This window comes from Bactrocera latifrons, unplaced genomic scaffold, assembly GCF_001853355.1.
Source record: "Bactrocera latifrons isolate USDA-ARS-PBARC rearing strain unplaced genomic scaffold, ASM185335v1 scaffold_7, whole genome shotgun sequence".
NCBI lineage: Eukaryota > Metazoa > Arthropoda > Insecta > Diptera > Tephritidae > Bactrocera > Bactrocera latifrons.
The window spans coordinates 654,987-676,899 of NW_017537378.1; the positions used below are offsets into that span (position 1 = coordinate 654,987).

General features: G+C 36.6%; 1 protein-coding gene across 4 annotated transcripts in view; it reads right to left on the reverse strand.

Annotated features, from left to right (window-relative positions):
- The window catches only part of LOC108975843 (cytosolic carboxypeptidase NnaD), a 145,654-nt gene that overhangs the window by 25,985 nt on the left and 97,756 nt on the right, over window positions 1-21,913 (reverse strand). For 3 of the 4 annotated variants that reach the window (XM_018944596.1, XM_018944594.1, XM_018944597.1), the window contains exons 3-4: window positions 10,042-10,194; window positions 2,198-3,369 (exon numbers count right to left, since the gene is read on the reverse strand). In XM_018944596.1, coding sequence (XP_018800141.1) covers window positions 2,198-3,369; window positions 10,042-10,194 — 1,325 coding nt within the window. The remainder of the gene's footprint in view (window positions 1-2,197; window positions 3,370-10,041; window positions 10,195-21,913) is intronic. The other variant, XM_018944595.1, reaches the window with a different exon arrangement.

The following is a 21,913-nucleotide window of genomic DNA, read 5'->3' on the forward strand; positions in this document are numbered from 1 at the left end:
CAGAGACACGTTGCAGCATCGTCAGCAGGCGTCGTTGGCGTGTGTGCAACATGAACGAAGCAATTTGAAAGCGGAAATGAAATGAAAAAATTTTTTTTTTTTTTCAAATTAGTTGGCGTTGACCAGTGGAAAATTGGAGCATTGCTATGCGTTGTATGTATGTGGCCTTGTTGAGTGTGATATGGGTGCATGTATGGTTGTGGAATATGTATGATCTGTACGAGTTCCAATCAAAGGATGAGTGGAAAATGGTTGAAAATTGATTCCTAATGGTTTTCAATGCTGTCGAATTTCAAGTGACGTTGGTAATCTATGAAAACTGACACTTGTAAATATATAGTAGTTTATATGTTAGCTTCGTTTGTGAGATTTATGATACCTAAAATTGAACGCCATATCAATCTTCTTTGAGGCTTTAAGTTGAAAATCTAAAGTGGACGAATGTGGCAAATCAGTAGATTCGTAAAATTTTCTATTTGAAAATGAACAGTATTCATTTCGGAAAGCTAGAAGACTCCTTTGTGGGGCGGATGAAGTCATGTGTAGAAGCTCACGCAAGGAAGAAAGGTTTCCATTCACCACTTGGGAGTGGCCAGAAACGATTTTTCTAAATATGGCTGAAGCAGTCCACTACTTCCGTTCTTAGACCAAGTATCTTCTGAGTAGCCAAAGAACATTCGTTTGAGGGCGAGCTAAAGTGAAAGTGCAAAACATTCCTCCGCGTTTAAAAAACGCCCCCAATAAAAAGGAAACAATAGCCTCGGATAAAAGAAAGCCCTGTCTCGACGAACAAAGACCAAATTCTATAAGTCACTCATTATTCCCGACCTGCTATGGTGTAGAGGCACTTGGTATCTCCAATTTGTGGTACCTCGTGGGTTCAAATCCCATCGACAGAAATTATTAATTTAAAAAGTCTCTTGTTTAATTCTAGCACGGAAGAGTGCATTGAGTTCGATTCCCAGCGGCAGAAATTTGATGGATCCTCCTGCTCTTGTTTTAACGGTTATTTAGTCTCCGTTAGGGTAAGGTGGTAGGCTCAGATAAGTTATCGACGTCACCCAATGGTAAACCCAGGAAAGGTTGGGTGTAGGGTTAGCTGCACATGCAAAGAGGTGGTTGCAGTCATGCGGAGACAATTTTCATGAGAGCCGTTTCTATGTTACCGAAATTGACCCGGATTTTATGCGGTCAAGGATGGTTTTTTCGAAGATCTAACCACGTTTGGATCGGTAAGTTTCAGATTATGAAGTCTCCTATTTATTTAGAGATTTTCGAATAAGTTTTTCATAAAAATGAAGCAGTCACTGGGTATTTGCTTTAAACTCGGGGGAAACTCAGACTTTAATTATGCCTACAAAAGGGACTACTGAATTGTTCGGAACTACTTTTTGGAGATTCTTAATTATGCAAAAATATGTGAAGTGATCGGGTACGGAAATTCTGAACTAATCAACGCTTGTGAGATGGAACTTGATTTCAATCTCGAAAAACCTCCATGCAGTCGGTACCAAAACCAACTCTCTCATGTTTGAAAATTACTTCTCAAAGATCATATGCTAAAAACCATTGAGGAAAACCAAAATCTTTGTCTAAATGTAAAAATCACTATTAGTAGCGAAAATCTTCATCCCTCCTTTCCATCCCATCAGGAATCAAGTACCAAATTTGACGACTATAATATCCTCCGGTGTCAATTGATCCAACTTGAGAGTTACCTTATTATCCTTGTTGTAAAATAATTAGTTCTGAATGTTAAATCTTGGATCGAGGTTCTATAATATTAGTTTTCCCGATATTTTAGATGAATGAATAAGCTTAAAGTACCGTATATACGAATTTGAATTGCCTCAAAACAATGATTATTACTTAACTGACTTAGTTCAATGTCTGAGATGGTTCCTAGATTGGGTTATCGCTTCAAGAAGGTCTGACCCATGTTAGATTACAATGAACTACCGATTATGGAAAATTTTGGAAAGTATCCCAAGGAAGTAGAGATATTCCATCAAAAAATATATGACATTTGAAAAAAACTCCTGCGACTTTAGAGTTAAAGCTTTAAATTTTAACTCAGTGTTTGGTGAAACCTTCCTTTTTTGACTTTATTTTTAACACATTGGATCATAATATATAAATATGACTGCTGTTATATGCATTCTTTATTTTTTCTTAAGATAGGCATAACCTCACTTACCTGTAAATAACATTCTTTCTCGTACGACGCACACGAAAGTAGAACCATTGCTTCGAACGGCTCGTATACAAATCCGAACGCAAGTGCAGCTCATAGTAGGTTTGTGTAATCATCACCGCTTTCGCCAGATTGCCCGACTCGAAACGCGACTCGAACTCCAAGCCGTCATATTCCTCTGCGCTGCAGGGATGACAATTCATCAGGATCTTGGAGCCACCAACTGCTGAGCGACTAAACTGAATGTCATATAATGAATCAGAATAGACAAGTTCATTATCTCTATTTGGAACATAACTGTTATATTGATTTTCTGTATGACTAGAATTTTTGCTTCTGAAATCATAATTCACATTTAAGTCTACACTCTGCAACTGCGAACCGTTTCTACTGGAGTTCGGTTTGAAAACCTGATTGTGTGCCAATATTTCCGCCAACTGTTTGTTTAGAGATTTTGAATTTTGCTCTTTCGATTTTACCGCCGCTTGTTGCGAGTTCATGTTCGTCGCGGTTACCGTCTCACGCAATGTCTTGCTACCGTCATCATCATCATCGTCCTCGGCTTCGTTAAAATTCGCCTCAATAWCAATGTCACTGCTTAAGCTACTACTACTACTACTACCGCTACTACTATCACTAGTCTTAGTTATTTGGGAATTTAAATTGCCTGGAGGCTTGATAAGTGCATTAGGTTTGCTTTCATTTAATTTTACCGGTGCGATCGGACGCGTCGGTATGCTTGGTAGTGGCACATCTTCGGGAAATTTAGCTTTACACTTAATGGCTGTTAAGTCTTTGCCAAATTGACTTTTAATATAAGTGGGCATGGCTGGCTGATACTCTGGCGATTTGCTAGCCCAAATATCATCGATGTCGTCGTCCTCCGCCTTTTCTTCAATGACATTAGTTAATGTCTTAGCTATGTCCTTCACTTCATTCTCCTCATCGTTGTCATCGTCCGCATCATCGTTATCATTCTCATCGTCGTCTTCATCATATTCGTCATAGGAATTGCTGGACGATCGTCGTTCCATACTCGCTAATAGCTTCGTGAATGAGTTTTTCAATTTCAGCTTACGACGATCGGGTGTGCTGCGATCGGGCGAAGAGCCACGTGATTCCGAAGACGATATATCCGAGTCGCTTGACGAATTTTGTGCTTTAGACTTTTTCTTCTGTGCATTTTGTGGTATTCAGTACAGTATTCAGTACAGTGCATAAAAAAGCAAAATAAAAGATATATGTAATAAATTATAAGATAACGAAAGTATAAGAATAAAAATTCTTAAATAAATTCTTATAAAAATTGTTAATAGGCAAAGCTTTCAAGAAAAAAAAGCTCAGCATTCTAACATTCACAACATTAAAACTCCGTCTTCGAAAACCAAACCAAATAACTGACGAAGTAGTTGTTTTCTGTCTCTGAAGGCCTTATATCATCGTTCTCGACTCTGATGAAAACAGATTAATTGCCGTTTAGTGGATCGTATTTCGCCACTGTGTCCACAATATATTAAATCCTTCGTCTCAGTTTCGAAAGTTAATGACGCTTAAGTCAGTTGTTTTCAAAATATGAGATTTTTCACAATCGAAACCATATTTAAAATTTTTTCGCGAAGCCAAATTAATTTAATACATTATCGAGAAACCAGTTTTTGCCTTTCCACTATTGAAGATATGTGTATATTGTTTTTTTTTTCTAATGATTTAACTTTATCAGCTGATTGCCATTTTATCAATGTACACAACCGAATTTACACCCTGGGCAACAACCAGCAGAGTTAAACACAGCCAAATTTTCAGTGTGGACAACAGCCCGCCGAATTATATTCCAGTTTCAACTCGATTGATGCTCGATTAAGAATTAATGTAGTAAAATAACACTTTTATTTTCTTAATCGGTAATGGAGCAAAGGGTGGTCATTGGCCAGTTAACTCTTGTACCAAAAGACTATTATCGAAGACCACGCCATATATGTACCTGAAATGTTTCGAACTACAAGCTAAGCTATATATTTTTATAGACCACAAATTTCTGCTTATGTCCAAATCGGTACACAAAGCAACACATCTAGAGCTATAACAGATTTTACAACCTCACCTTGTCGAGGTCTCAGCTGATCATGCTTCACCTTACGGTGTCTCAATAAATTAAATATTGCGATTTGCTGTATTTCGCAACATTTGGCGTACTTGAGCTAGCGACGACATAGACTGCCTCTCCACCTTCTGCGCCGCAAAATAGCAAAAAATTTCCCAAAACACTTTTGCTTTCTTTAAACGTGTAGGAAGTGAATACCGAGCAAGTCACCTTTGCATTGTAGACAAGCAGACAGTCGAAGGCGTGAGCGCGAGTAATTGCCAAGAAAAAGAAGAAGAACAAGTAAGGAAGGAAGGGCTAAGTTCGGGTGCAACCAAACATTTTATACTCTTGCAAATTGCAAGAATCAACGGAGGAGAACTACCTTAAGGTATAAAATGTCAACCAGAGGATCGGAATCTAATACAAATCGAATCACCTTAATCCACAAAAAAATATCTTCTTGGAAGGAAATTTGTATGAAATTTGAACAGTTGGGAGTTATGGAAAACTTCGAGTTATAAAAGTTTGAGTTAAGAAATTTCAACTGTGTACATGAATGTATATATGTATTATGTGACCGACATATTTGATAAAAAAAGTGTTACAAAAATGGAAATTATCCATATTTAGTATTTGGGAGTTGGGGAACCCGATTTTATCTAAAATAATTGGTGATCCATTTGGGTACTCCCTATTTTTTGAAAGAAAATACACAGAAACGTCAAATTTAGTGGCGAATTGTTATCATCACTTGAAGGAAAATTTTTATATGTTTTGTTTTTGTTTATGTTTTGAAGGTTATCTCTTTAAAATTTTGGCCACGGCTACATCTCAGATGGCCCATCCGTTGAGTCCAATTTTCGAGCACTCATACGAGTATTTCGACTGGTAACATGCGATGTTTTGCTCCAAGGCCTGAATCGAAGTGGGATTGTCCGCATAGGTTTTAGACGTTACATAGCCCCAAAGGAAAAGTCGACGGCGTGACCACCTATCTTGGTGGCCAATCGACCGGCCCAAAACGTGAAATTGATGCGATGTATAGGAAGTGGTTTCATCTTGTTGAAACCAAATGTCGCTGGGATCACGAGCTTGAGTTTCAGGTATCAAATAGTCTGTTATCATGGCGCTGTAACGATTGCCATTGCCCGTTACGTTCCCACCAGAGTCATTTTTGAAGAAATATGGACCGATGATTCCAACGGGCCACAAACCACACCAAACCGTTCTTTTTTCTGCAGGAAATGGCAGCTCTTGAATCTCTTCAGGTTGCTCTTTGCCCCAAAAGCGACAATTTTGCTTGTTTTTATAGCCATTGAACCTGAAATGGGTCTCCTTGCTGAACCAAATTTGGCTTGAAAACGTTGGATCCTCTTGAAACTTTTCAACAGACCCTAGACCGAACCAACGTCGCTTGGGATCAGTCCAGACTGCTGCTAAAGGCTCTACATTGACTCTCCACGGTCTTCATGTACACTTTCAACAACGGGACTATGCTTTCTTCACTGCATACTGAACGTGATCTATTCATCAATAATGAGTGCTAGGTCTCAAAATGGGTGATGGTGTTGCGAATAGAACGCTCTGTAGACCAATTATATTGATCATAAATAGAAGTAAGCGCACGAAACAAATTCTTTACAGAACGTGAGCTTTCGTAATTAAGTAGATCTGTCAAAAAAAGCTCTTGAAAAAAGTACCTCTAGTTTGATCACCAGTTATAACTCAATCTCGATTAATTTTAGGTGACACCTACAACCGTTAGGTGAACAAAACTATTACACTCTGCAGCAACTTGTTGCAAAGGTATAAACATTGAAAAAAAAAAAAAAAATTGGCAAACGGAAGCAAAGAAGTTCATTAACGCCAGCGGCCCGAGGAATATTTACAAATGATTACAAATGCAAAAGAAACAATTTAAATTGTGTAATCCTTGGCGGCGATGAACAGCACGGACAGACAAAGCAGGCGACGGCAGCAGTGACGTCATTGGTTGAGTTAGGTCACAGTGATCCGTAAGCCAAACAGACGATGACGTGCGATGGCTGCTGGCTGACAACTGCAGCACAAGCAGATATATGTGTATATATTATATACTTAAATATATGCATAAACAAACACCGCACAGTGCGACCTGCCACATCGCCTCGAAATGCCATTGCCAATGGCAATGACAGACCCATGCAACAACAGCAACAGTCGATGCTACTACTTGTCCCCGCCATCCCAGTGAGATGACGCCGCCAACATCGACGCAAAAGCCACTCTATTTGTTCGCATACGCATTCATGCGCGCTTGATTTCATTTAAATTTAACTCATTTTAATTTCATTACATTCGTTTATCGTGCGAAATTGCTTTGCATGTGTTGTTCTTGTCATTGTTGTTGTTGTTGTACTCATTCACAATTGATTCCCTTCGACAATGAATGTGCTAACTGTCCATTTGATTCGCCGCCACTCGGCGTTGCTATTGTTTTTGCTGGCCGCCCGTGCGCTGGCAAACTTTTCATCAACAACAAAAACAACAACAACAATAATGGCAATAACGGCAGCACACAATTCGATTTTATTTTTGCGAGTAATTAAATTTTCGACAAACGCCCGCCACGCCCCGCTACAAATTTCATTTAGCATATTGCGGCCAGTCAAGCGGGAACACATTGAAATTCATACTTACACACACATACTTACAAATACTCTTTGGTGCGTTATAATTGTGTGTTGCTGTAGTTTTTGCCTCTCCTTTTGCCTAGTCAACTGCAAAACGCCAGAAAGTTTTGAACAATTTGCGGTCGCTTAACGTCCGCACACAGACAGACAGACACACGCATACACAGCACTTGCACGCGCTCAAATTCACACACACACACTTACATATTTTGAATGGGCGCCCAATTATTTAATAGATTTTTCGCGCCATATTTGCCGCGCGCCGTTACAGTTTATTGAACCGTTGGCTAATTAGCGGCAGCTGTTGCCATTGTCACAATCAGCTTTTGGCGCCACACGCGTCACCATTATTCATATGTATTTGTGATGAGATTTTAAGACACATAACTTGTTTTCCAGTCGATTCGAACGTTTGTTGGCTTGATTCTTAAGACTTAAATCGATATCTGTCTTCTTAATGGGAGTTACAAGTCTCCTGAGAGGCGTATCGTCTATAGTTGGTCCAATAAAAAGGTCTCCGCGTAGTCATAGCACCAGATTTTGCTCTAGTGACTTTTCACTCCTGAGACAAAGTCCGTAATATGAGATGGTTCATGTATATGAATACATCACATTCGATAGAACGATAAGCTGGACGAGATATGGCCAACATTGACATAGTTCAGCGAATTAAAAGACAGCGGATATGCTGGTTAAGTCATGTCGTCCGAATGGACGAAAACACTCTAGCGCTGTAAGTATTGGACGCAGTATCCGCCGGGGCAATTGGGGGAAGAGGAGACCTCCAGGTGGAGAAGGACCTGGCTTTGCTTGGAATCTCGAATTGGCGCCAACCTGCGAAAAGAAGAAACGACTGGCGCGCTGTTCTTAACTCGGCTATAACTGCGTAAGCGGTTTCTTCGCCAGTAAATAAGAAGAATTAGTTGAGGTTTATAATGTTCGAAAGATGAATGTTAATTAAATAGACAAGTTTTGCTTCTTTATACGCTCTTATGCTTCGCAAGTCCCACAGTTATCCAATTAGTAATTGAGTGCCACGAAAAAGAGCGATAAAGTTCAACAAAAGGGAATGAAGTTCAACAAAAGTTTACTGAACAGTCTAAACAATATCTTGTAACATTTTATCGTCATGATGTAACTAGTTTACTCTTACAGAATCAAGTATTTTTAGATTCTACTTAGGTTAGGTTAGTCTAGTAGGCCAATAAGCCGCGCATAGATCAGTTTTGGTACTTTGTGATACCAGATGAAATTCAGTTACTAGCTCCATGAGGAGTAGTCCTTTAGGATGCTTGCGCTTGACTCGAATTGTTATATATTTACTTTGAACCTTCTTTCCCAGTTGGGAAGTGGGATTATGTATTCGGGGTTTGCCGAACCGCCCTTACCCAATGAACTATGCCCGAAGATTCTACGAGTATACATATATGTTAATTCTCCTGCAGGCAGTATTCTGCTGCCTGGTTTTCAACGAAGAGATACGTTTTTCTCAAAACTATGTTTTCAAAGTCGGTTTTTTAATTACAACTATTAAAAAAAATAAATGTCGAGAAATTTTCATCGAAATTAGCATTTTTTTATAAAAACGTCTGCCAAAAATACAATTTTCATTGTTCTTTGTTTTCCTTCGTCCAATACCTAGTTTATGGTCTTTACTAAAACACGCATTTTTTGTTCTTATTTGAGATGATCCTGAAAGAAGTTCTGCTGACAGCGCGGATGCACCTTTTTTCCGAGGGACTGCCGGAAATGGCGTCGTAAAGACTGCCATTTTGATATTTATTTTTTTTTTGAAAATTTCACACAAATTTTTTACTAAATATGATTCTTTTAAATAAAAAAAAAATGTCATTAAAATATTTCATTTTTATATAATATGTAAACAAATTATTAAAAAAAGACCGTTTTTTGCCCAACGAAACCCATGTAACCCCTTAACTCATACCAGTCTTTTGAGTTTCTAGAAGCACTATCAAATAATCTCCAAATTGTACCAGTCCAGTTGAGGCATATAGAGGAATTGAATTGGTAAATGTTTTCTTAATTAAAATCTCTTTATCCCTCCTTTAATGGGAGATCCAAGTAGAGAACTTTTTTCAATAACAACTCAACTTACGGTCAACATAATCGGCCAATTGAGCGTACTATTCGCAACAAGACCACTCATCTTGAGACCCAGCACTCATTATTGGATAATATTTGACCGAATAGACCACGTCCAGCACGCAATAAAGACAATATAGCAGCTGTAGCTGAGAGTCTACATAAAGACCGTGGAAACCAGAACCACGGTTTAGTGCATTAAAGCTCGTGATCTCATCGGAATTTCGTTTCAACAAGACGGCGCTGGTTCTCCCTGGGCCCTGGAGAAAAAATCACGCATGTCATTTACCAGTTGCCAATTGAAATGTTCGAACGAGCCATCGAAAATTGTTCTCAACGGTTGGACCATCTGAGACGTGCCAATAATTGAAAGAGATAATCTTCAAAAAATGAATGAAAAATAATGTTCTTTCGAATGATATTAAATATTCCTCATTAAATTTGAAGCTTATGTGCTTTATCGTAAAAAAAGTAGGAAATCTTGAAGTAGAACACTCTCGATATAACAGGAAGGACATCGTTAGACCACTATTTAAACATCAAAGCTTCGAATACCGGGCAATTTTAGAATCTGACGACCTCGGGGTCTAAAAATCACAAACCCAAAATAACTCACAACAAAGTATTGCTATAGAAATTTAGAAATTTTAGAAAAGTAAAAAATGTTTGAAAATTGCGATGTCAAGTGCTGATTTGATTTTTTCAAGTTTTTTTAAACTCAAAAATAAAATTGCTCGAAATACATTTACAAATTCATACAAATACAACAAATTGTAACTAAAAAAATAAATTATAAATGAAAGTGCAAACAGAGCTATAAAAATATATTTAATATCAAACTATAAGCAGATCTTTTGATATTTTATGAACTTTAAAAATTTCGAGTTACAATTGTGGACTTTAAGCGCGAATGTCAAAGTTACAACTATATATGCTAGTAAATAAAATAAACCTCTGCTTACATAGTATAAACTCATTTGTAAACTTACGTAATTGACAGCGCTAACGGGATTGTAATTGAATACGATCACACCATTCTCTTCACCCACCGGACGGGGCTTTAATTCATGTCCCGATGGCTGATTGTAAGGTTCCGGCTGCGCTGGTACATAGGGTATATGGACAATACGCTCCTCAATGACCTAGAAAAAGAGCGAGAGTAAGCAAGTGGGGAGAAATTAAATATATTTTATTATACAAATGGTCCAAATATTAAACTGAGTTATTTTAATTGTTCTTGCTGCAATAAATTTTAATTGTCTTTGATTAATCGCACTAGTTAATGATAAAAGATTTATGCGAGCGCTTATTTGTATTCATAATCACACGAATTTCATGTGCCAAAGTATGCCTCGGGTTTTTGAAAACGCTTTCGTACATTGTACATGACAGTCGTTTTGTTTGGTAACCGCACTTTCGCTAATGCCGAAATTAATTAAATTTGCTTGCCATTAGCTCGAAATAGAAAATGAAACAATACAATTTTACACCAGTCAACATATTTTTAAAATTTGCTAGTCAGTTTAGATTAATAAATTATCTGGATATTCATTAAATACTAATTCATTAAATACTAAGTTATTATGTGATCTTTATCCGTTTCTGCAAGAGTTTTAATCGCTTATCCGTGTCATCCGAATTTTACCCATTTTCACGAATAATCTATCAACCATATTATGTGGAGAGTTTCTGATATTATTTTTAACGTAGTTTTGACCGTTATCCATATTATCCAAATTTTATCCGCATGTAAAAATATTTGGGTACCTTAAATAAAACGCTATAGTATTAGTAAGTTATCCATATTATCCGAATTTATTTCATTTCTGCAAAAGTTTTTATCGCACATCCATGTTATCCGAATTTTATCGGTTGCAACGGTTGGTTTACGCATTATATTGTGCGTATAGTTTCTTACAAAATTTTAATCGTTTACAATTTTCTCTGAAGTTTATCCGTTTCAACGGCTATCCATATTAACCGAAAATAAAATATAAATCCATATCACATCTTTATTCATTCCTGCAAGTTCTAATCACATTTCCATGTTATCCGAATTTCATCCAGTTCTACTTCCATATTATCTGAACTTAAATCATTTCTGCAAACGTTTTTATCGGTTATCGATAGTATCCGAATTTTATGCCCATCAATGATATTGTTTTTTTTCGAAACTTTAATCGTTTAACCATTTTGTCTGAAGCTTATCCGTTTCAGCGGATAATATTATTCAGCAGTTTTGGTGGTAATTAGTATCGGCTATCTATATGAACCGAAAATTAAATATAAAGCCATATTATCCGAGCATTATCCGTTTCTGCAAGTATTAATCGTATTTCCATGTTATCGGCAGATAATATAATGCAGGTGGTTTGTCCAATAGTTTTTATCGGTTACTTATATTATCCGAGATTTATCCGCATCAACAGATAATGTTATTATTATTACGTGAACAGTTATGTGCAAAAATTTTAAACGATTCTCCGTAATATCTTAATTTTTTCGGTTTCAGTGAATAATTTGAATATAAATGTCTTGATTGTTTTAAAATACATAGTCAATGAAACATTCACGAAAACCGATATATTTAAAAAAAAATATATGTATATACATACATGTAATGAAATATTTTGTTACACAGTGTATTTTTGAATATATAGTGAAATTTATGTGTTTTGGCAAAAACTAATTTGCTAAATTTCAAAATTTCATTTTCAATGATTTCACTCATGTGGACATAGATCGTATATGCAAAAACACATAAATTTCACTGCATATTCAAAAATACATATTACTAACCAGAGCCATCTGACCTCATATTGTCCATTTGAATTTTGAACTAATATTTCATCGTCATATTTACACATTTCGCCAATCTATTTAATATAATTTAAAATATCAGCAAATTAAAAGCGCACATACACCCACCACAGTCTCCTCTCTCACCCAAACAAAATATATTGCTTGCACGCGACAACGCTCGCCTATTCAGCTTGTTCAGCGAAGGCGCACATATAATTTAATGTATTATATAAAAGCTTTTCATGCATTCATACTTGCATATTGTGCATAATTTAAATTATGCAAATCACGCGCTTCACACTCGCGCTCACGTAATTCACTAGTAGTGTCTATGAGAGAGCCTCCATTGTATACAAGAGCACACAGCAGCTCACACCTTTACACCCCTCTTACAGTTATTTTGTATAAGTATGCATATTAAATAGTTGAAAGGTTCTTGCCACAATTTTTTTATTTCGTCTTCTTCATTGCGGCGCTGTTGCAGCAGCGTTAGAGTACGCTACATGGTGACCCTGTAGGATATTCTTACTTTTATGAGTTTTTACATTGAAGTTTTGAATGTTTGGACAGCTCGAATGGTTATTTTTCATTATTTCGTTGATATTCATATCTTAAATATGTAAAGTTTTGGTTTATTGCTTGTAAAATTGTTATAAAAACATTAATAATTTTTTTTAGAAACAAAATTTATGGCAGTTATCTAACTAGAACGTCCAATTAAGTATTTTAATGAATCGCTAGGATAATCTTACATAACCACAAATATTGTGAGACTTCCAAATTAATGATCTGAGAGCTATAATTCGTTTTTGTTCGTTTTCTTAAAGTTTTATAACAAACTTTTCTATTAGAACACCCTGTAAAATAATTATTATAGAAAATTGAAGCTTAAAACTGACGCTTTTGTTGGGCACTATTTCATATACTCGTCTACATGTGTGACTGATTTCCATATACATATATCATTTAGTGCCATTAGCCGAAATATTTCCTACAGGGTTTCCACTGCCACATGGTCGCTTTGATTGCCTTGTGCCAAAGTGGCGGGCGCACAATGTCGATTGGCGCTCGAGTCAAGTGCCGCACTTGGTGGGCTTGGGTTTCTTTAAGTGCACAGCAATTACCTTCCCTGAATGTCGTAACGCCCAGCTGGGTAACGCAATCGCCACTGTCTTCGTGCCTATAGTTAAGTGTACTATATATGTTTTCACATGGGTGCAGAAGCACATATTTAATGGAGGAAAAATAAGATAATGGAAAGATGTTTTATGTTTATGGCTTGCTTAATAGAATTTCCTAAGAAAATAAAGGAGAAATATATATTTTACTAGAGAATCTTATAAAATGAATGTGGATAAAATTGATAACATATACTCTGGGAGAGCAGGTTTTAAATTACGCTAAGGAAGGGTGTATGGTGCAGGAGCACGCAATTCACAGGCGAAACTTTCATCATCTATACGGACGGACTCAAAATGGTTGATGTATTGGGTGCCGGGATCTATTGGATTGGTGCTGGATCTCAGGTGACCTTTCAAGCTGCAGGAATACTGTAATATATTTCAGACAGAAGTCTGCTGCTAAAATAGATAACAATGCAGGAAACGAAGTAAAGAATATCAATATATACGTCGATAGCCAAGCAACAATTAAGGCAATAATCTCACATCGAATTTCATAGGAGAATATGCTTAGAATCTACGAAACAGTAGAAATGGCGGCTGCCAGAAAACGGTTCCATATACACTAGGTTCCAGGTCACAAGGGCATCCCGAGAAACGAAATAGCCGATGAGATTGCCAAAGTTGCCATCCGCTTGACAAGAGAAACAGCATGAATTACGCAAATCGTTAAAGACGATACTCTGTAATTTCCGAAAGCCTCGTCACCGAATCAAGTTGCGATGGACTGCCTTAGGAGTAGGCAGGATCGACAAAATCATGTACCACGGAACGAAAGAAAAACAGGCAAGCTTTCCACTTACATGCTCTCCAAAGGATTGCCGCACGACTGTTATGCTAGACATAACCCACAACTTACTGGCATCATTTGCGCGCCGTATTGATATTATTAATAATGACACAGGTAAAAAGTGAGGGGCAGTAGGTATGAAAGGTGTCTTATTTGCTTATGCCCGGCCTTATCTAGGCTTAGATATCTGGTAGCTTTATAGTTCATGTGAATGTTGAATATCAGAATTAGATATCAAGTCTCCATTTTACTTTGCAAAAACGTTGACGTCGTCCACGTCATCCCTAAACTTCGGCGATCATTAATAATAAACCTCAGTCTATTTGATGCCACAAATTAGAGCTCGTAATCTCGGTTTCATTTTCTTTCAACAAGATGGCGCCAATGGTCAATGGTCAATGGATTTATTGAGAGAACAAATATTTTCACGTAATATTAGATATTCCTATGGGAATACGTAAAATTTATAGAATATTTGCGGACAAATCCCGCTTTGATTCAGTTCTTGGAGTAAAACATCACGCCTGTCATTCGCCACTTACCAGTTGAATGGTCAAAAATTGAACTCAAGGGGTTAGGTGGGTTTGAAAATTTTCAAAAATCGATTTTTTTTKTTTGCTTTATTAAATTCTACAAAACCTCTAGAATATAGTCCTAAATTTAAAAGCTGATTTGAGTAATAATTTCGGAGATACAGAACTTGTGCACTCAAGGCTAGCTGCGGTAAGTGCTCTGCCTTTAAACGCGTTTTTCTCGAAACGGGTTTTTTAAAGTCGGTGGACACGCTTTCTCGAAAAGTTATCGACCGTTTTAGTTCGTATTGTGTAGACGTTTTTGAAATAATATTATCTAGTTATTGAACGAAGGATTTTTTCTTGTTTCATTACAACTTATATTTCTGACCCACAAATGCCGAAAATTTTACCAAAAATGAGATTTTTTGTTCAAAGTCMGAGAAAAGAAGGACAATTTTAATATTTTTTTATTTCCTACGTTCAAAAACGAGATTTAGATATGTACTAACAGAATATGCTTAGTTTTTTAATTTTATATGAACCAATAATAAGTTATGCTGTCCACGGCGGTAGCACTTTTTTGAGAGACACCCAGGGAAATGCCGTCTCAACGGCGGTATTTTAAACATTTTTTTATCGAAATTTCAGGAGATATTGTTCGAATATATACCTTTGATATAACATATAATACTTTTCAAATATATGATTGCTTGTATAAAAAAAAATCGTAAAATACCTTTTTTTTTGTACCTCTGAAACCCACCTAACCCCTTAACGAAGAAATATTTATAATAAAAAAAAAAACTTATTTAGACTTAATTTATAAGCGCTTCACCAATTCTTGTAAAACTTATATTATTTTCAGCACCGATTATGCTCAGCCATTATTTTCTTTACGCCATAAAACTTTTCAGCTCCGCTGAACATAAAAATATTAACCTTCACTTCAATTTTCCAACAATCTCGCGAAGATAGCGCGAAATTATGAAGAAAAACTTTTCTTTGTCATTTCAAGTTTTTTTCAACGAATTTTACACAACTTTGTAAAGCCAGCGGGGAGGTCACAGTAGGCCAAGATTGCTACGACTAATTCATTCATGACTGATTTTTCTGCTGCCGTCGTTAGCTACTCGTTTTTCGCCGGCCTCCTTCGCCCATAACACACTTACTTGACTTTCTGCTTAGCTGCTCAGCTTGCTGCGGCTATTTTTATACCAAAACAAAAATGACGTGCGCCCACAGTAGTTAAGTGTCTTTAGCCTGTTGACGTTCGTGGGTCCGCCGCCGTTTTATGATTATTTGTCATGCGACCGAAGTGGCGAGCAGCACTACCAAGGCTAATAAAAAGTTTACTTTAGGATTGCCACAAGTTTCTGCGAGTCGAGCGCCGTTGTCGCACAAATCGCGCCCCGCAAATAAATATAATTTGTATGCAGCGTAGAAGTTGGCTTACAGTAATATATATAATCCTCAGAGCTACCGTCAGCGTCTGCCAGATGTGGTATGTTCATATGTATGATAAGTTGTGGCTTCATTACTCTCTTACGACAACTTTCTATCTTCGGGCTGCCTTCTGTCATAAATTCGGTTGTCGCCTTCGGTCGTTGCTCGGCTTCACTTTCTATGATTACTTTTGTGTTGTGCGCCTACCATTTCGCCACTTTTCTTGCCATTAACCTCGCACTCGGCCGCATGTGGAAATTGTTGATGACATTACGAGTCTAACTTTCTCGGCTTACGTCTTTTTGTTTTGTTATGCAAATTACTTCTGTCATTGCAGTTATTCTTTTCCTCGTTACCAAGAGCTCTTCTGTGCTATTCTATTGTAGTAGCTATTGCTGTGCTGGCACTTTGGCAGCGGTCGTAATGAATACGTCGCATTTTGTGTCGTAATGCTTTATTGTTGTTGTTATGGCTAAGGCACTTTGTTATTGTTTCGAACGCAGTTGGAATGGAATTAGGCAATGTACGAGCGCTGAGTGGCCGGAAGTAATTGCCTCAACTACATACTCTCTGTGCTTATTACAATCCTTTGTTAGATTGTCTTGCTCTCTCTATCTCTCTTTTTGTTGTTGTGCGTTAATGCTTTAGCCTAGAGCGAATTTACGCGCGAGCCTATAATTTTATGGTACTTTATGTGACAGTAAATTGCATTGAAAGAAATAAGAGTTGACTTGGAGTGACTTTAATTAGTGAGAACTGAACGGTTGGCTGCACTGGAAAGCAATTATGAAGTTTTTAGAAAGATTTTTTGTAGTCTGAGAAATGTGTGGCCTAGAAACGAAAGCAGTTGAAGTTTACTTTGACAGATATCCGCCGATATTTTACTTAGTAGCGTTGTTTTTTGGACCGAATTTGACTTAAGAAAACTTCGATAGTGCTCTCGATGGAGTCAAGTTATATTACTAACGGGATTTATTCGATGAGAAGAAAACTACTAAAAAAGAAGTTAAAGAATAATCGAAAGGTTAGACTTTTTACGCTTAGCGATGTGATCTGCGAAATAGATTTGTGTGATTACAAACTCTCTTAATCGAAAATTGGTTTTCACTTAACTTATAAACCCAAAAAACTCGTAGTAGTGGCAAAATTTCAATTTTCGAACGCTTTTTAAAAACATTTGCAATTTTAATTTCTTTTTTACATATTTAATTTTGACATAGCAAATTTTGAATTGTGGTCTAAAAATTTTCAAACGTCTGGCAACGCACCAAAAATATTTGAAATAGCTGGCAACACCAATTTATTTCCATGCCAATTTGAATTAGGCTTTAAAACTTTTCAAAGTTCTACCAACTCACCAAAAATTTTTAAAGAAGTGACAACATAATTCTCTTTTCAACCTTTTTAGTTTCTTGTCGATTTTGAATTGTGGTCTAAAATTTTTTCAAACTTCTGGCAACGCACCAAAAATATTTTAAAAAGGTAGCAACACCTATGAAAAATGCGTTGAACATAAATTTTTCTTTTATGATGTTTATTATAATGCCGGATTTATATTATTTTGATGTGTGAACGATTGTAAACAAGTGGCAACCCTTTACAACTATTTACATTTTCTAACTGTCCATTTTTTTCGACCCTTAAATTTTTCATCATTTTTGTATAATTATGTATATACATATGTATTTTGTTTGGTAAGGTGGCAACCTATATTTACAACACTAAACAAAGAATGTGCTCTTAAATGCTTATAGTTCTTCCTGATGATATTTTTTTGAAAAAATTTAAAACATGTGGCAATCTTCTGAAATTTTAGATTTAAAAAAAGTGGCAACCTTCTGAATTTTTTTTTATTTCAAATCTGATGACCATTAAAACTATTCATTCCGGTTCTGTCCTCACTATGTTTTCGTGTAATTTACTGTGAGGTGTACGAAATAGAATTTTATCGATCCACCATGCCAAGAAGTTAAAACTTGCTTTACTTTTTTAACTCAGCACCTTTCCTTTGAAACTCATTAAGTGTCTTAAATGCTTCAGTTTCAAGTAAACATTTAATTGTTTATCATCAAATTAATGTCCCGCTGTTCGATCCTCAATTTTCCACCACAGTCACAAACTCAAACAGTAACCCACGTAGCAGGTAATCACGGCAAAGCTCTAACCGCCTTCGGTTTAGCATGCAAATGCCAAAGTTAGTTCAGATTAGTTGCCTGTGCTCGCTTGTATGAGGACATTAATGACTATAATGATTGTGAGTCATGGCTGTAGCGGCTTATGTTGTAGCTGTATGGCATGTCACGTGCATCACACATTAATTAAATGTGGTGAATTTGCGTTTAATTAATTTATGTGCTTCCCGTGCGCATCACCAAGTGCCGCTGTCAAATACAAAAGCACTTGTACCGAGCGAAAAGGCAAACAAAAGCACTCAGCAGTCGATTGACTGACTGACGGAAAGGTGGGGTGGAAAGTAGGCACGTATGCAAACAGCAGATTTGGAACAGCAAATTTCTAGGAATTAATTTGGCTCGTGCTTACGCGCAGCGCTTATAAATAGAGCAACTCAATGTATATACATACATATGTATATTAGGGTTGCCCTTATTTCTTAAATTTTTCACTCTAAAAAAGTCTTGTCGATTTTTCCTTTAAAATCATAACTTTCAAAATAATACGCGTTAAAGCGGTGCGTCAAGTCAAATGTACTGCATTCACAAAGTACACCATGTCGTATAAGCAACACAGAATGTGTGAATCACTTGCATGGGCTCAGGTTTTCTGACGTATAATTTTAATTACATATAACTTTTAAAGGAATGTTTTTATGATAAAAGTCATCAAATTCTATTTGTAGAGCGGACAATTTTGTAGAAAATCGATTGTTGTAGATTTACTTCTTTAATACAAAATTTGTATGTCAGCTATATGCTATAGTGATCTGATCCGATCAGGTTTTTCGGAGATTGCACCATTGCCTTAGACAATAATTCATGCCAAATTTGGTGCAGCTATCTCGTCAAATAAAAGAGTGTTCTATATAAGCACTTGATTTCTATCGTTCAGTTTGTATGGCAGCTGTATGCTATAATCGTCCGAACTGAACAATTTCTTCGCATATTGCATCATTGTCTAAGGCAATAACTCATTCCAAATTTCTTTAAGTTATCTCTTCAAACCAGGGAGCTTTCCATACAAGTACTTGATTCCGACCGTTCAGTTTATATGGCAGCTACAGGTGATCCGATCTGAACAGTTTCTTCGGAAATTATACCGTGGCCTTGCAAAATAACCGTTGTAAAAATTGTTGAAGATATCTTGTCAAATAAAAAAGTTTTACATACATACACTTGATTCCCAGCGTTCAATTTGTATAGTAGCTATTTGCTATAGTGGACTGATAACGGCGATTTCCTCAAATGTATGGCTACTTTAGAGAAAACGACGTGTGCTCAATTTCAGATCGATATATCAAAAAAATTGATCATATATTTTTTATATGATCTTCGAAGCTTCCATCTGAGGATTATAAACTTTGTGACCAACTTATAACAGACCCTGTTTAAGGTACAAAAAAAAAAAAAAACAATCAACTTGTGAACTAACGAACACCCTAATGTATGTTATGCTTGTGTAGTATTTTGCTTAAGCTGAGTATTAGTGTGCTCACCGCCTAACTCTCCTCCCTTGCTACAACTTCCCTTCCGCTGGTTAGTCAGGCAGTTCGATAAGACAATCTAAGGTAAGTCGGAAAGAGTTTAGCTGCTTGTAATCACTGCGAGCTGCATAAGTCTTCTTATTTCATGTAGCTCTTTGTCAAATCTGCGCCGATCTGATGGCGTGTTGGTTGTCTAACTATGCACACACACACACTTAAATAAATTCACATTGTTTGACGAATCTTCTACTGCCATGTCGCACGTTACTTTTTGTCTTCTATTTGCTGCCTTGGCTTAGAGTTTGTTCGCTCCTCTATGCTTTTGTTGCCTTATTTGTTTAACGGCATCTGCTAACTGTCGCTCTGCGCTGCTGCTTGGTTTGGTAGACTGTCTTTATTACTTAGATATGAAAGTGGAGCAGCATTTCAGTTGCTTATGCTGACTGCCTGAGCTTTTCATCTGCATATATGAGCACTTGCATACACTCATACTCACACAAGTGTAATGCTCTTTGTTTATTGAAGCCGTTCAGCTATTTTTAATCTCCCACGCTGGCACAGTTTTAACAGTTTCCCTTTACTATGCGCCACTACGGGGAGCCGCAGATTTCACAAAATTTTTGCAGTATTTGCAGTAGCGTTTGTTCTTGAGCACCACACCCACGACTAAAATTAAGCTCTCTAATTCGTCTTTATCATGTTTTACTTCGGCTTCTTGCTATCAGCCATATTTTGCATGCAACTGCTTCCCACAAAGGTGGTGTCACATATGTACATATATTATATATCTTTATCTGTATATATATACATACAGCTCTTTTTGTACTCCAGCTCTACTTTGCTGTCATTGTTGTTTTTGCATGTGGCATGTCAAGTGCGCGTGTTGGCTGTGTAAGTAAAATAATTTTCTGGATTAGTTGAGTGCGAAATTGCCTGCGAATTTTTTCACTGGCGCATGTGACATATTCCTGCGTATGCTATTGTATATTTTATGTTTTTATAGGAGTCATGTATGCCTGCGAGTCATATGCGCGGATTTTATGGTTCAGTTAATGCGAATACGATGTTACGTATACGCAGTGTGGTATCACTTTTTTTCGGAGGAGTTTCGTTCTTTTATCTCAGTGCGCCGTTGGTTGAGTGGTGTAAATAAGTTGTATAATAAAAATTTAAATATTTTGAACAAAGTTTTATCTAAGCAACTACTTGAAAAAATAGAAAAAAATAATTTAATATTTTTTTTTTAAATTATTTTATTTTTGCCCTCCGTGAAATTGTAAGATAAATAACCCCCAAATCATTAGTTTTATTTGTAAATAAAAACATTTATACTCTGCTAATTTCCGTTGTAGACTTTTTCTTCAAGAAAATTTCTTAATCAGAAAACATTTTGCTCTTTCTGCTTACTTCGTTCTCCTATCACCAATGGAATTCCGCTGTCTGTTTATTTTAATAATCTTCAATAAAGTTTTTTGAGAGTAGTCGTAATATAAATAAGGGCGTACTGTTTGCTGTGGTTGGTCCAACACGCTTTATATAGTATGCCTGATAAGCCGCAGATAAAGCAAATACTGGATAGTCGAAAAAGTCTTTTCGTATTTTGTCAATAGATTTCGTTGCAGTCATATATCTCCACCAATCACGTTGTGTCATACAAGGTGAGATTTTAAGCTTAATTAAAAAAAATAATAATAATAATTTATTCGGGGAAGTTGAAAAAAGTTACAGTTTTTCAAAAAATTAGTCAAAATAATGAAGAAATTTGCTATATTTTGAAATTTTTGTATAAAAGAGAGAAGAGCGCAAGCCAACAATGAAAATTGTGAAGTTTACGGAGACGATGCTGTATCAGTAGTATGTGTAGCAAAACAATGGTTCGCTCGCTTCCGTTCTGGAAATTTCAATGTGAAAGATGCACCTCGCTCTGGTCGACCTATCGTTGAAAAAATCGATGAAATTATGAAAAATATTGACCAAGACCGTCACATAAGCAGCCATGACATCGCTAAAGAACTTAGCAGTCATCATCAAACGGTTTTGAACCATTTAAAAAAGGCTGGCTGAATTGTCTGTGAAAAACTTAATGGACCGAATTAACATCTGCGATTCTTTGCTGAAACGAAATGAAATCAAACCGTTTCTGAAACGAATGGTGACATCAGACGAATAGTGGTTCAAATACGACAATAATATGGGAGCAAGATCATGGTCCAAGCGTGGTGAAGCTAAAAAAATGGTTAACAACTGATGAGATGGAAGCAAGCAATCGAAAAAAATGGTCTGAACTAATCAACAGAAAGGACTTCGTCTTCCATCAGGACGCTAGACAACACACATCTTTGATGACTCGTCAAAAACTAGGAAAGCTTGGCTGAGAAGTTTTGTTGCATCCACTAAATGACGCTGACCTTGCACCATCGGACTACCATTTGTTTCGGTCAATGCAGAATTTCCTTAATGGAGTTAAGTTGG